This window comes from Jaculus jaculus, chromosome 3 (assembly GCF_020740685.1).
Source record: "Jaculus jaculus isolate mJacJac1 chromosome 3, mJacJac1.mat.Y.cur, whole genome shotgun sequence".
Taxonomy (NCBI): domain Eukaryota; kingdom Metazoa; phylum Chordata; class Mammalia; order Rodentia; family Dipodidae; genus Jaculus; species Jaculus jaculus.
Genome location: NC_059104.1, coordinates 145,139,601 through 145,154,912, shown reverse-complemented (window position 1 = coordinate 145,154,912; position 15,312 = coordinate 145,139,601). Strand labels below are relative to the sequence as shown.

The 15,312-nt window shown below is 40.6% G+C and overlaps 1 protein-coding gene across 1 annotated transcript in view; it reads right to left on the bottom strand.

Annotated features, from left to right (window-relative positions):
* The window catches only part of Agbl1 (AGBL carboxypeptidase 1), a 763,032-nt gene that overhangs the window by 646,030 nt on the left and 101,690 nt on the right, over positions 1–15,312 (bottom strand). Inside the window, exons 7-9 of the mRNA XM_012948687.2 lie at positions 9,859–10,067; positions 4,479–4,644; positions 3,436–3,503 (exon numbers count right to left, since the gene is read on the bottom strand). Of these exons, the coding sequence (XP_012804141.2) occupies positions 3,436–3,503; positions 4,479–4,644; positions 9,859–10,067 (443 nt within the window). The remainder of the gene's footprint in view (positions 1–3,435; positions 3,504–4,478; positions 4,645–9,858; positions 10,068–15,312) is intronic.

The window sequence follows — 15,312 nt, the reverse complement described above, 5'->3', positions numbered from 1 at the left end:
TTGTTTTATCCAGTCATGTTCCCCTCTAGCCATGGGCCAGGGTTGTCCCAATGAGAATCGAATGCTCAGAATGTCCTTCCTGGAAAGAATGTCTTTACCAGTGATAATTCTGTGCTCTATATTGTGTGTACGGAGTGAGAAACACTGTGCAAAAAAATGAAGTATAGCCAAGTACATTCCACATGTGGCCATGTGAGCAACTCAGCCTTAAAGCAGATGTTAGAAAAATACAGCCCATGACAGGAGGGATGGCTTAGCAGTTAAGGCGTTTGCTTAATAAGCCCAAGGAGTCAGGTTTAGTTCCCCAGGACCCACATTAGCCAGATGCACAAGGGGGCACACACGTCTGGAGTTCATTTTCAGTGGCTGGAGGCCCTGACATGCACATTCTCTCTCTCTCTCTTCTTTCTCTGTCAAATAAATAAATAAAAATAGAATACCTCATCTTTAAAAAATATAGCTTGTTTAGTTATCTTTCTACATAGGTTTTATTAGAACAGAGGCATCACATTCATTTATGTATTTTTCATGGCTGATTCCTTAGTATAACATCAAAGTGGAATAACTATGGCAGAGGCAGTTTATGCTCTTCAAAAAGTGTGGAACCTGGTTTCCAAATCTCCAGGAACCCCACTGCATTCTCATCACCTCTTACAATTCTTTTTGATTTGTGATAAGTTTAATTTTTGCACTTAGTTCAAACTATTTTTACATATTATTATTGCTTTCCAGTTTTGACAATTTAATTCATGTATTTCTTATAAGTAATATTTACCCTCATTTAGGGATGAATCTAGTAGGGTGTCCTAGCAATAAGGATGTTGATAGCCCTCTAATCTACAGTGTTTTCTGACTCCTGCTCATTAATTTAAGTACAATCTATCCTCCCTTAGAGTTGCTTCCTCAGATGAGAAGGTGCTGATTTCAACTTTAATAAGGACAAGCCCAAGGTCACTAGGCTATAAAATTTTGACAATCAAAATGACTTCTCATTTACTTCTGTATCATATCACTGTCCTCAAGAACTGCATGTTGCATAAAGGCCATGCCCAAGAAATAAAGGAAAACAATTAAAAGAAAGGAGGCGTGGAAGAGAAAACCAGAGTGCACTCTGTGTATGTCCTCTTCTGCAGTTTGTCCAAATCCAATGTCTCTGTCCATGAAGAAAACACAAAGCCAGTATCTATCCCCTATTTGTTGTGAGTTTCTCTTTGCCTATTTTGACAGTTTCTAATAAAATAAAAACACCCAATTGTCAACTCCCAAGATTCTTTACAGGTAAGATTTCCCTTTAATTATTTTTTGTTGAGATGTTTCCATTTGTTAACTGAGATTTCAAGTGAATATGCCACAGGCTAAAGTCCTGGCTGGGTCAAATTTGTGAGGAGAAAAGCAACCAGCCTGGCTCCTTGTTCCCAGCTCAGGTTACAGAGGCTGGCAGGTCGAGGAATAGCTAGATGCCGGAAGGCCAGTTCCCCCACACTTTCTGAGTAAATCCTGATTCTGGTACTTCCCCATAGCTCTACGATTCAGGCTTGTACCCACTGCTCATCATCTACTAGGCTATATTCTTTGATGCATAGTTTCCAGAGACTTGACAATTTATCCTGTGCTTCTTTCCCAGCTGGATGTTTTACTTGCTTAGTTTCCACTCTATCCTACCTCACCATCCTCTGCAGAGTAGAGGCTGAGGAGAATATCAGAAATCCCTCTGTCCAGAGCTAGCTGTGTGAAGTCAGGCACTGTCATATGCCATGTCCCTCTGCACCAGATACAAGAGGCAACTGACAGTGCATCAGACACTCAGTTATCAAAGACCAAGCAAAAGGGGAGTAGAAGATGTCATTGATGAATGACTGCAGTAGCTCAGAATTATTCAAATGATTCTGCACGTACTCCATAGGTCTGCGCCACCAAGCCACAGCAAAGAACCAATTTGCTACTGATGACTTCAGAAATTATTCTATTTATCAACAAAACTCTGAGAAGACCAGGCTGTGGATAGCACTCTGAGCCCAGAAATGTGGCTGAGATATACATTCTAAATGTCCATCACTACCATCAGCAAGGAGAGTGATTATCTTGATAGAAAACTCAAAAGGATCCCTAGGTAGGAAGACGTGAAAAGAGAGGGAAAAGGAGGGAGGGAAAGAAGGAAGGAGGGGGGAAAGCAAGGAAGGAACAAGTGAGGGGGGAGGCATAGTTTTTAAATTTGGATTCCATCCCTAAGAATTTTATAAAAGGTAGAATCTACTTCTGGATCTTCTTCTGCAGATAGCAAAATTAAGGAACTATTACTTAAAAAATCCATCCAAATGGGCTGGAGAGATGGTTTAGCAGTTAAGGTGCTTGCCGGCAAAGTCAAAAGACCCAGGTTTGATTCCCTAGGACTCACATAACTCAGATGCACATGGGGGAACATGCATCTGGAGTTTGTTTGCAGTGGCTGGAGGCCTTGGCGCACCCATTCTCATTCTCTCTCTCTCTCTCTCTCAAATAAGTAAATATAAATAAAACATTTTAAAAAAGGAATACATCCAAATCCAAATAGAGTAAACAGGAGAAATGGGAAGAAAATTCCAGTGCACATATGAACTATAGTTTTTGAGGAGAGGGCTATCAACTAGAAGTGACTTGGCATTTCCTGGGGACATTTTTGGCTCAGATTTGAAGGACAATGGGGCAGATATATTGGTGGTGAAGAGGTGAAGGACACCACTCCATACATTACAATGCACCGGAAAGTCTCCTTCAGACAAGAAGCATCCATTCAATATGTAAACTAGGCTGGTGTACAGAATCCCCATCACAGAGAAGCAGTCATTAAGGTATGCACTCTTTTCTGCTTTATTGGAGTACAGCCCCACCCATTCATTCATGTAGTGGTGGCTTCTATTTATTCCTTTGTAATAATGGTTATTTAAATAGTCAGAACAAAGAATTATGATATAGAAAGTTTGCTAACCTCTCTTTCATAACATAAGCTATTGTGGGACTGGGAACAAGATGCCTCACTTCTTTGTTGACCAATTTGCACAGTTTACAACTCAAGAACAACAATTCACACAGAAGCAAATGGGAGTGCAGAATGGGCAGATAAGACAATTGACTTTAAAATTGTCTAGAAAATCTTTCCTTAACTCATATGTGCTTAAAAAAATATGCCAGTGCTAAGCAGTGTCTATGTAAGTCTCATCTTGATAGAATACTAGAGACTTAATAATCAATAGGCCTGACTTTACAATGAGAAAATGTACTAGACCCACCAAAATGAAAATGAAAATAAGAAATCAAAAATTTTAGCTGTCATTTTTAGGCATCACTATCATTGGAATGGCAGTGCTAACGTAAGTACCAAGCTTTGGCAAGCACAGGAAGTCATATATTGTTTTGCTTACTGCGATAGACTGTACAAGCAGAAGCTGATGTACCTACTTCCTCTCTCACATCTTTGGAATCTGTGTCTTGGTCCACTTCTTCATCACCATCATCTTCCAAATCCTCTGGGCAAGAAAAAGGAGGGAAAATTAATGATGTGTCTCAATGATATCTAGACTCTCATCACACAGTGGCTTGCAAATAAGAGCCCCATTGTTAGGCAAGAAGAGGACTCCCAACACTCTCCAGTGCTTACCAGTATGTATAAGTTCTGTGCACAAGAGCATATAGGATGGTCTAGATGGGAACATTTAAATTGTTGTCCCACGAAGAATACAAAATGATTCCAGAATAAAAGAACATGCAAATAACATTTCAATTTTTCTCCCATTCGGTTAAGAGATATTGGTGCATCTGATATTTACCCAAGTTTAGAGAGCACATACAGGTAGAATCCATTATAAGTTAGATGTTGCCTTAAGTGCTACTTTTTCAATGAAAGTACTTCTTGAAGCCACCAGTGTCATGTTTCACATTGCAACTGTAGAAAAGTTATTCCACGGTGAGAAGTCAGGCAAGATTAAAGAGCATTAGAACCTTTTGACTGTAAGATCTTCCTAGAAGTTGAATGATGATATGTTCATATATTCTGATAGGAGGAATATGGGGATTTTAAATAGCAAGAGTTCTATTCCAATATTCTCCCTAGGGCAAACTAATTCTACCACCAGTCAGTACAGTAAAGAGACTTGAATACAGATTTTTTGGAAAGACTTTTTTTTTTCTTAATTAATGGTACATTCATTCAATAACTATGAAGCAAAGTACAACAGTTGATAATTAAGAGCAGAATAAGAGAGCTTTGTGCTTCTTCACCGGGTGTCTCTAATCAGCTTATTCAAAGATCATATTTGACCTGCAAAACATCTGATTCACTGATTGTGAAGTCAAGAAGTTTTTAGAAAATTTTTCCTTACCTCATATGTGCTTTAAAATATGCCAACCCTAATCAGTAAGTGTCTACGTAAGTCTCATCCCCATTCCTTGACATGTTGCAAAATTTCATCTTAGAAGCATCTAGTATAGTCTGCTTACTATACCTTCAGTCAGAGTACATGGAGGTTCAGAGCTGGAGCAACCAGGGACTGGAAAGACATAGGCACTGCTGACTGTGACCAGGGGAAGCGGACTCTCCGGGTAACACTGCCTGAGGATCTGAAGCAAGGCAGACGTGACAGGCTCCATGCTCTTGTCGTCCAGGCAGTTCTGTGCAGAGGGAAGATCGCAAGAGACACTGAGCAGACCCCTTGCTGGAACACTATATCAGGTCATGAATTCCATACAGCCCAAGTGGACACCAAACAGCCTTAATGTAGAATGCCTAGTTTTAACATTCTAATGTGGAATTTCATCTAATGTAGAATCTGCCTTTTTATTTTTCTTCCACTGCTCATATGGCATTGGAATGAATTTAGTCTGATAATAGACTTGAAATTATTTTAGGTGAATCTACAACCAAGAGAAGACCCCCTATCCAGGATAACTGAGCAAAATGGAGGGATGCCTCCAGTCATCCATTTCATAATCATTGCGGATTATTACCTAAGTTACGAAATGAATAACTGAGTTGATGGAAGTTTTAACTTTTTCTTTCAGCTATTGTCTGAAGAGAAAAGCACAAATGGAAAAAGATAAAAACATAAAATCAGAAGAAAAGACTAAGTGAATCCCACATGCCTAAATTAAGCAGCATGCTTGTCTCAAAGACCATAGCATTGATCCCTCCTGGTACCTGCCCAAAGCAAAGAAAAATTGGGTTTGCAGATGTAACATTGTGATACTGATGGAACATGACAAGACTCTTCTTTTTAGACACTGTGAAAAATGTAAGAACAAGTTTACTAAATTGAGACAGAGAGTTGGGTACAGTTCAGTAACTCTGGAAAAATACATACCATTTTCTCCAGTATCTCAGTAAATGTTTTGTGCATTGTGCTTGGTATAGAAATTTTGCCCAGAGTGAGCCTCCAGTTTGAGACTTCTAATGGGTACAGCAAGGTTTGAGGCCATGAAGTCATAAAAGCAGATATGATGGGTACAGTTTATCCACTACAGGGCAGGGGAAGGCCTGTGGTGCTGCCACACTGTGACATGTCCAGGCCCACAGGACAAGTAGCTTCCACACGAATGTGAGTTAAAAAGAAAATCTCAATACAAATTTATCCATGGGGGCTGAAGCTGTAAGAACTCAGTGTTAGAATGCTTCCCTAGCATGAATAAGGCTGAGGTTAATTCCCAATCGTCATAAAAATAAAATAATAAAATACTCCAAAATATAACTTAGCTAACTTTCAAACAGAAGCGTCTTAATGCAATCAAGAGTACCATTTTCCCGGTGGTGGCCTCAAATGGTATCTACCAAACAAGTGTCTCTGAGCACACAATGGGAAATATTGCCAGGAGAAAATGAATTAGTTGAGGCTATTTCATTCACTTTCTGGCCAAACAGCCTCAAGTGATCATTAGTCTTAGAGAAAGAGAATATGGAGTATGGAAGAGAAAGAAGCAAGATATAGCAGATGCAGGTATATCCAATCCAGAGACTCAGTTAAAACACCAATGTTTGAGAATTAAATTCCATGTGTGATTGCCATCAGCACTGTCACTGACACTGATATACATGAGCATGTTTGTTATTGTGTGAGATGGTCTAAGTGAAAGGGATAAATGAAGGGACTGTAGAACCAAGCTCATGGACCCTGAAAGTTTTATCCGCCTTTGCTCTGAATCAGACACATAAAAGGGACATTAAATCCTACAGAGACTAAGGTATTAAGAATAATGCTATATTTGGCGTCTGCTTATATTATGGGGAAAATATTTATTACCCTTGTTGCCAAGGTAATAGATTCATTTGTTGCCATGTCCTTGGTGATAAGGGACCAGGTACTAAGCAGGACTATGGTGTTAGAAGGAATAATGAGCTTCACAAGATCCACTGTTACTCTGGGCAGAATCCTAGTAATAATGCCAGCAATAACCAAGTGAGGCATTTTTGTGGCAAATAATCCCAACTAAGCATCAGAAGTCTTGGGTTTTCAGTTGTATTTCTAACTAGCTAATGCCATTGGTATCTCCCAACTTACAAAACACACAGCCTAACTCCTACCCTTGCCCTCAAATCTCCCTCCTCACCTTATGCCTTCTGATAATGTCTGCCCCAAGAAGGTCCTTTAAGAGCATAGGTCAGTTTAGTAACAAAAGAGCTTCAGTTTTGCAAGACTGAAAGCATTCTGAAGATAGATGAATGGTGGTGCTGTTCACACAACAGGGAACTTAACAACTCCAAACCATACACCTAAGAACAGTTAGGAGGGTGAATTTTATGCAAGTTATACGTCAGGTCACTCTCCTGATTCAAATTTCATAAAAATGCTAAGTTTTTGTCAGGACCAGGAAACCTATGGGATCGTTTTCATTGTTCCACTAGTTCCTATTCTCTTCTCTTTTATGCACCTGTTAAGGATGTCCCCTCTGTCTCTCTCTGACTCCATTTTCTTTTCATATCTTCACTCCTTATCCACAGGCAGTTGCAGTGCTGTCTTCTCTGTTTCTCCAGCCTGATCCACATCCACCCCATCCTCTTACCAGAAGGTTTTTAAAGATGTTATTTTTTCTCTCCCTTAACCTCTTATCTCCAGACCTGCTTGATTTTCTCTTTTTATTTCAGTCTCAGGTAAAAAGTCATGTTCTTACCCCCGCCTCGTGCAGCCAGTTTCGTTCTGGTCTTTCCACTATTTCTTTTAAAACAGGTGGATAAGCACTGAGGTCCAAGCAGACATAGTGTAGTGCCAATTTAGGGAGTCTTACATAGCAATGACCTTCATTTGAGACCTTCTGAGTCATCCTCACCCTGGTCTTTCATTCTGATTGACTTTCCAAAAAAGTCTTAGCTGTCCCTCTGGATATAAACTACTTCTCTCCATTTTTGCTAAAAGGACACCTCTTGCTTCCTTGAAGAGTGCACAAAAGAAAAGGTATTCTCCTGGCCTAACTTCAATAGAACTTCCTTTTTGAAACTTCTTCTGATCAGCCAAGACTAGGCATAGATCTCTGCAGTTCTGCCAATTCCACTCTCACATCTCACTCTCAGCCTGCACTGTCCTTCACTGTCATCCTCCTAATAAACTTTTCCCTATAGGACAGTAAGTTTCCAGGAGGAGGGTGTACTTTTGCCCCTCTTTCTTATAACCTCGTATAACCTTTCACAGGGCTGCACTCACAAGACATCTGCTGAGTGAATAGTAAGTTATCCCTAGGCTATGTCTCTCCCAATTCCCAGTAGGTAACATTACTGGTAAATTCAATCCATCTTTTCACAGATCATCAGTCATAACCAGTCAATCCTGTTGGGCAAAGAGGATCCCCATGAATAAGGGCTTGTTATGAAATTGTCAATGAGGAAAATGATGGGTAGGAGAGGCTTTTAAGAATGCCCAATCATGATTTGATCTCACAGAGTTCAGTCCATGGCTACTTGACTACATGTACATGAGAAGAACAACATGAGTTCAAGAGTATAAGAACATCATAGCTATTAAGAGTATAAGATAGGGGCTGGAATGATTGCTTAGTGGTTAAGCACTTACCTGTGAAGCCTAAGGGCCCTGGTTCAAGGCTCAATTCCCAGGGACCCACATAAGCCAGATGCTCAAGGTGGCTCATGCATCTGGAGTTTGTTTGTAGTGGCTGGAGGCCCTTGCGCACCTATTCTTTCTCTCTCTTTTTCTCTCTCCTTCCTTTGCTCTCTGTCTGTCACTCTCAAATAAATAAATAAACATAAATAACAAAAAAGAGTATAAGGCAGAAGGCTTTTCTTTCCCACCAGAAATAGATGATAAGATCCTATTGCTGAAGACTCCACATGCCTGCGCTAGAAGGAAAGCTGGGAAGAGCTGCACTGCATGCAGGCCTATGGGAGACAGAAGTAATTATCAGTGAAAACAGTGGACACTGCAAGCCTTAATTTTGGCCAACCAAAACGGGTACAATAGTGTCATGTCTGTTATGGGGGTAACCAACTGCTCTCTAATTGGACTGAAGGCCTACTCCATGGGAGGGAATAAATGCCTGGTACTGAAAACCTAATCAGAAGCCTATGGCATGGGAGATCATGAGCCTTAGGACTGTAATGCCTGCTCTTGTCTGGCTAAATGCTTATATTATGCTCACCAAACTGCCCTTATGTCCTTACCTAATGTTTATACCCATATATTAATGGTAGTCTCACTTTTGGTTAGAGAAGCTTCTCTTTTCAAATGGCAGTGACCACTGGAATAAGCCAAAAGTCCCCATAGTACTTATAAGAAGTGACAGAGGAGTATTCCACACTGAAATATCTCTAATATATTTTCCAAGATTCAGAGTCCATTGTGAAAGAGGTGGCAGAAAGAATGTAGAAGTCAAAGGAAGGTTAGGACTGCTTACAGTACAATCATTCAGACAGAAATTGATCTCAATATCCATGACATCACGTGCCTGGTACTACCTTCACAGGACCCTCTTAATAGGAGGGAAAAATTATGACATCACAATAAAAGAGAGACTAATGAAGAGAGGGAGGGGATGTGGGGTGTGTCCAGAGAGTCACAATAAATAGACTGATAGCTAGGAGACAGGGAACATGACACAGAAAAATTGAGCAGATGATGATGGATATCCAGGATCCTTATGTCACCAGTTGGCAGGGTGTTTATAGCAAGCCTAGTCAAGTGCAACTATGAAGTGGGTTGTTCAGATTAGAACCCAGGTAACCCCATATCTACTCTACCTAGTGTACATAACTCCCAGCCCAGACAGGTTATATTCACTTTACCTGGGATACTTTTCCCCTTAAACATGATATGACCAGCTGTCTAGTAGCTTAGGTCTCAGTTAAGATCTCACCCACAAATGGTTAGATTTATGTTTTATTGTTCTCATGGATCAGTGTGAAAGATCTTTCACACTGGATGTTTGCTACTCAAATATATTTATCCTGTAAAGCTGTATGCTCCATAAGATTTGGAATTTTGTCTGTTTCAGTCACCATGGAGCCCCAGTACAAATTAGTTTGATGATTGCTCACTGTGAAAGGCGATTAGACTTCGGCAAACACTCTCTTATGAGCACATGAACTTTTTAGGTCCATAGCTGTAGACACTCTAACTGGGTACTAAACCTACGTGCTAGTCTGGAGTCTACACTCTGCGTCACGATACATGTCATACCTCTAGTAGTGTGCACACAATAAATACACATTGAGTAAGTGAATGAAGGAACATATGCATGAATGAAGACTGGAATCCAGAACACCTGTCATATTGAAACAAGAACCATGAGGGAGGTTTCCCAGCTCTGTTCAAGAACATTCCTGAGCTTGAGCCTTACAGAATACCCCAGATGCCATCCAACTGCAAAGGAAAACCCCATGCTGTCTACCTGTGCAATGGTGAACAGGGTCTCCATGCCCTGGGCCACCAGGAAAGCCTCCCTGCCAGATCGGAGGGTGACAATGTGCCTGAGGCAGAGCAGGAGCCCCCTGCGGATCTGCAAGTAACTGTTGGTCGTGTCGTGGCTGTGCCAGTCCTGATGCAGCCTGAGTAAACTGGTGACGTAGCCTCTGTTCACTGCCCTGCGGGTGTTAGACTCTGAAGACAAAAGAAAAAGGCTATGTCAATCACAACTCTCCAGGGCACGCCTGCCCAAGAATGTCCCACAAAATATACATAAAGGCAATAATAACTTTTTTGTAGATAAAACTGGCAAGTGTCATCATAACTAGTGATCAAAGTCAACATCACCAGTAATGGGACACGTGGTTGTAAGGTGACCCCAATATGATGCACTGGGAAGGAAACAACATCATTTCTGTGGTATTTCTGCTAAGAAGTGCATAACTTTAATCAAACCATGAGGAAAATCAGCAAGATCACAATAAGAGACATGCTACAAGATATTAAGTGACCTACAGTCTTCACAAATATCAAGATCATTATGATTCACAAGGCCCTTATGGGTTCCTAAAGATTCTGCAAGCAGTGAGCAAATGCTGTGAGAGAAGGGTCTCTTCTGTGGGACAGCTGCTTACAACTTAAACAGGGAGCTGCACTGATGTCACCTTGGTGAGTCATCATTCACACAGGGCTGGGCCCCTCAGTGATGCAGCTGCCTGGCTCATGCATCCTGCCATAAAGTGCTCACTTCTGGTAAACCCAATAAGATTTGGGCTTGAGTAGACCTCAATGGAATTATCCCTTTGGTCTGTCATCAATACCCCATCAGTAGTGCCACATGTCTCAAGTATCCACGGTTGGCACCTGAACAGGATCCACAAAACCAGTTACAGGCTATGTGGCCCCTGCTGTAGATGACAAGACATGGAACTGAGTCTGCAGGGTGGAGTCTCCATGGGGACAACCCCATTATGGGTACCTTACCCCACGTGGTAGGCACTGGAATGCCTCCTTGCTATAATGGTCATTGAATGGCCTGTGCTGTGGGTGATAAGAAAGACGAATGAGGCTGAACTGTCTGAGGGTAGAGTGTTCTTGAGGATGATCTATGTGGTAAGGGGTAGTGTATCTCCTAGTATGGGAATGTCTCCCAAATGGCTGATGGACAAGAAAATATATTGTAATCCCAGATAGAATTCATCTGTAAAAGGGAGGAAACAGTGCTAAAAATAAAATAAAATAAGGCATGTGGATGCTCCCTCAGCATGATCAGGAAAAGCGGAAAACATGGAGGATTATATGGAGGTGTTGGCTTGCCATTTCTTGCAGGACACAAGGGAAAGACAGCCCAAGAGCCTTTCCTGAGGAAAAAAATCACACAGCAAGGAGAAAGTGATGTGAAGAGAGGTAGAAGATACCTCTTGGGTCTAACCTGAGAGAGGGACAATCCTTGATTCCATGTGCAAATCAGGGTCTTGCGAATGGCCCAGTAAAGAAAGCTATAATAGTCAGGAAATACTTTGCCTCTGAACTGTTTAAGTTGGGAAAGAATTTTAAACAAGAAATGAAGAAGTCCCTCACAGCCATGCTCACGAGGTTGTGTGATAACAGAGGCAGACAGGATCAAGCTGAGTAATGTGAAGGAGTCATATAATCACCCACGCTCCTTGCCATAAAGGCCACATAGTCAAGAGAAATCTGTCCCTAGTGGACTTGCTCCCATACAAGCCATGAGGGTACTTGGTTATTACTGGCTAAAATCCCTCAAATATCAGGAATTGGAAGATAATAAAGAAAAGACAAAGGGAACTGGACAAGAAGATGTTGGTATTGGATGTCCAACAAAGTCCTGTTTAGCCAGTGATAACCAAGTTATGGCTGGACAGGAACTGTGTTCACTAGAGATTTAAGAAAAGTAATTCAGCAGGGAATGAGGAACTGGCTTTAGTGGCTCTGCTAAAGCCCTGTTGTGGGACATGACCTTTATAAAGTAGAAGAGGCTTTAACAGACATGACTGGTATAGATTGGCATGTAGGCATAATGTGCCAAAGCTTTCATTAAGCAATGGGGTATGGGGGGGAGTTGAACAGGCAATGGGACCAATCCAGATCACTCAAAATCAAATGGCAAGATTTTTGTCAAGACACAGATTTTTGAGAAAAAAATAAATAAATAACAAGATACCAAATTCAGTCCTTTTTTGGGCCTCTGAAAAGTTTTTAAGCCTGAGCTGAGTGGAGGAATAGATGACAGAGAGGCATGTATGGAAAAGACTAAGCTTGTCCTAGGGGTGAGCAGTTATCCCTCCAGTGTCAGCTGTTTACATCTCCCACGAGCACGTATGCTGGGGATGGTGGGGGTAATCTCAACTCTGGGTCATTTCAGCAGCCAGATGTGGTTGATGGAATGGAAATAGGTGCTGCCCTAGAGCCTGTAAGATGCAGGGAGCCAGTTTCTCATATTGCTTCTAAATGTCCATTGATTATAACTGCTGTCAGCCTCGGTTATGGAGGGAAACTTCTTATCTCTTGCGGTGGGCAACTGTTACTGCAGAGACTCATAACCTGTTAAGCTGCTGAAAATAAGTGACTGTTACTGTGACATAGCAGTCCAATGCTCGGGCGTAAATAGAAGAAAATAATCAGACAGCTATATCAAGTCTCAGGGAACATTGTAAAAGAAGGGGCAGAAAGAATATTAAGACTAAGGAAAGAGATGGAGTGTTATGTAGCTATTGTACCTGAATTAAATATTTCCTCCTGGGGTGATGGAGCAGCTCCCTAGAAGTGCGCAGAGAACTTGAATGGTGCAGCTTTTGTGAGTTGCCACACATTCCAGGGTGGTCCTTTGTGATTATTTAGCTATTTGAGTCACCCAATGCACCCATCAGTTCACTCAGCTAGACTTGGGTGGCATGGTTTCTTTGGGCTGTTGCTGGTGCCCTACCTTAGCTGAATCGACATCTCTACAGGAAAAGTTACACAACAGATTATTTTCAGATTTTGCTAAGGTGTGGTTATATAAAAAAAAAAATCTTGTTTTTAAGAAATTCACAACTGTAGACTATGAATGTCTATGAAGTTATTCACAGATAAGAAGAAAGTGTGTTGGGTTGGACAGAGGGAGACAGAGGGAGGAAGGGGAATTTTCACCAGATTCTTATTCTTCACTGGTTCTCTGCAAGGCCAGGAGGAGGGAAAAGATCAAGTGAGACATAACATCATAAAGGATATAGTAGGAGATGTGCCAGGTGTTTGTCCTAGAGAAGAAGCCAATTTGGACCTGAGTTTGGATGTCTATCACCCAAATAAAAGTCAGATGTGACAACATGTAACCTCAGCACTGAGGAAGTGGACACATCAGAATCCATGAAGCTTGCTGGCCAGATATACTAGTTGGATCAGTGAGCACTGAGTTTAATGAGACACTTTGTCTGAAGAAGTTTTATCAAGAAGATAGTGGAAGACACCCAACATGGGCCTCTGGCCTGCACACACACGTACATTCACATGTGCATGGGCACCTATACCTATGCACCCATACACATGCACACATATAAACGTAAATGCATACTACACATATATACATACATACATATCACATACATATGCACACAAATAGCAAAATGATATTCAATTCAAAGTCATATTTGCTCTGACACCATGTACATGAGTACAGAAAATCACATGGAAATTCAATACTTTAATCAGAGTGGTTTCTTCACAATAGTCATAGAACTTTAAAACATTTTGCTTCTTTATCAAACTCTGTACAAAACAAAATCACATGGAAATCCAACAATTTATTTTAGAGTGGTTTTCTTACAATATTAATAGAACTTTAAAATTTTTTTTCGTTTTTTATCAAAGTCTAAATTCTCAGGATTTACTAAGCTTCATTGATATTTTTGACCCATGTGGGTAGTTGATTTTATTTTATTACTTTTAAACATTTCATACCGACAGGAACCTGAACCAAGAAAGATGAGCTTTATGTCCAGTGATGTGTTTATGCAGGAATTAAAAGTTATTCCTTTAATAAATTATTCTTTATTATGAGAAATATTTCTCTTGGAGGCCTGTCTTAGGCATTTGGGACTAGAGCTCTTTACTGCCTATATGAGGTTCCAACTTATGTGATGTCTGAAATTTAAAAGAGTATTCGTGATTAAGTAGGAGGTATTAAAGGAAACTATAACCATAAAAAGTTCCAGAGTGACAAATATGGGACCTTGGAGCCTTGTGGGCAGTACAAGGCTTATGGCATTTGTCTTCGTCTATTTTAAGGGTTTGAGACTCATAATGCATCATACTCATGACCTTTATCTATTCTTCTTTTGGTGAGAAGAAAGGGGTGATGGTAAAAAGAAATTTGAGAGAAAAATCTCTTTTCAAATCACAATGACTTTATTCATGATTTTCCTATTAACTTCCAGCAAGCTATCTTGTTTATTAACATTTGAAATGGCAAACCCCCTTCCTCTCTGACTCTTTATAAGTCAAGATTTCTTTGAGAAGGAGTGGGAAGTTTTGCAAAAGTTAATATCTAATACCTGACAATATCTACCACTGGACAACAGGACACTTATCACACTGAGGAGGAGCAGAAGTGGATAAAAGCCAAAAAACAAAGGGAGGGTCTCTGGGATCAGCAATTTGTTCAGGGAGATTTGACAAGAAAACAGTGTTTCCCAGAAAAGATAAAATAAAATGTTGAAGAGAAAATGTCAGCTTTCTAATCTGTTCTCAGTGACCTACTAATTTAGGGTGTCTCAGAATCCCCCAATTTTCTTCCAAACCATGCCAATTCTTCTGAAGTCCTATTACACAAATAGCTTTTTCCTAAAAATGTTCTAATGTTCTTGGGGGGAAAAATGTTCTGCATACTCATATGTACACACACACACACACACACACACACACACACACTCACACACACGGGAGAGTTTGATTTCTCAGGTAAAGTGGTGTCTTAAGAACTGGGTGAAAGATGGAAGTAGGATTAATGTGTGGAGAGGAGCTCTCAGTCTTTTACAAACACTTCCAGCTGATCCCTAGAAGGACCTCACACATGTTCTTTGCCTCCGGAGACTCCTTGGTTCCATTGGCACTCTCTGCTGCAGCTGATATTCATTGGTCCATTTTCCTTTGCCAATTCCCTGAGTAGCAGGAATTAATCTTTGTTCCCACTCCCTCGCATAGCCTGCTTATCTCTGGGTATGTCCTCTCAGAGCCTTACTTTTAGCTAATGTCATCTAGTAAAAGCCTTATTTTTACTCAACGCATTTTTAATTGAAGTTCAAATGTTTTTCCTTTTAGTGCAGATTTTTTTTCCGGGATTTTGAAAAACATATTTTCCTTTCTTTTTTTTTAAATGAATGTATGTATTTATTTGCAAATAGAGAGAAAGAGAGAATGGCACACCAAGACCTCCAGCCAC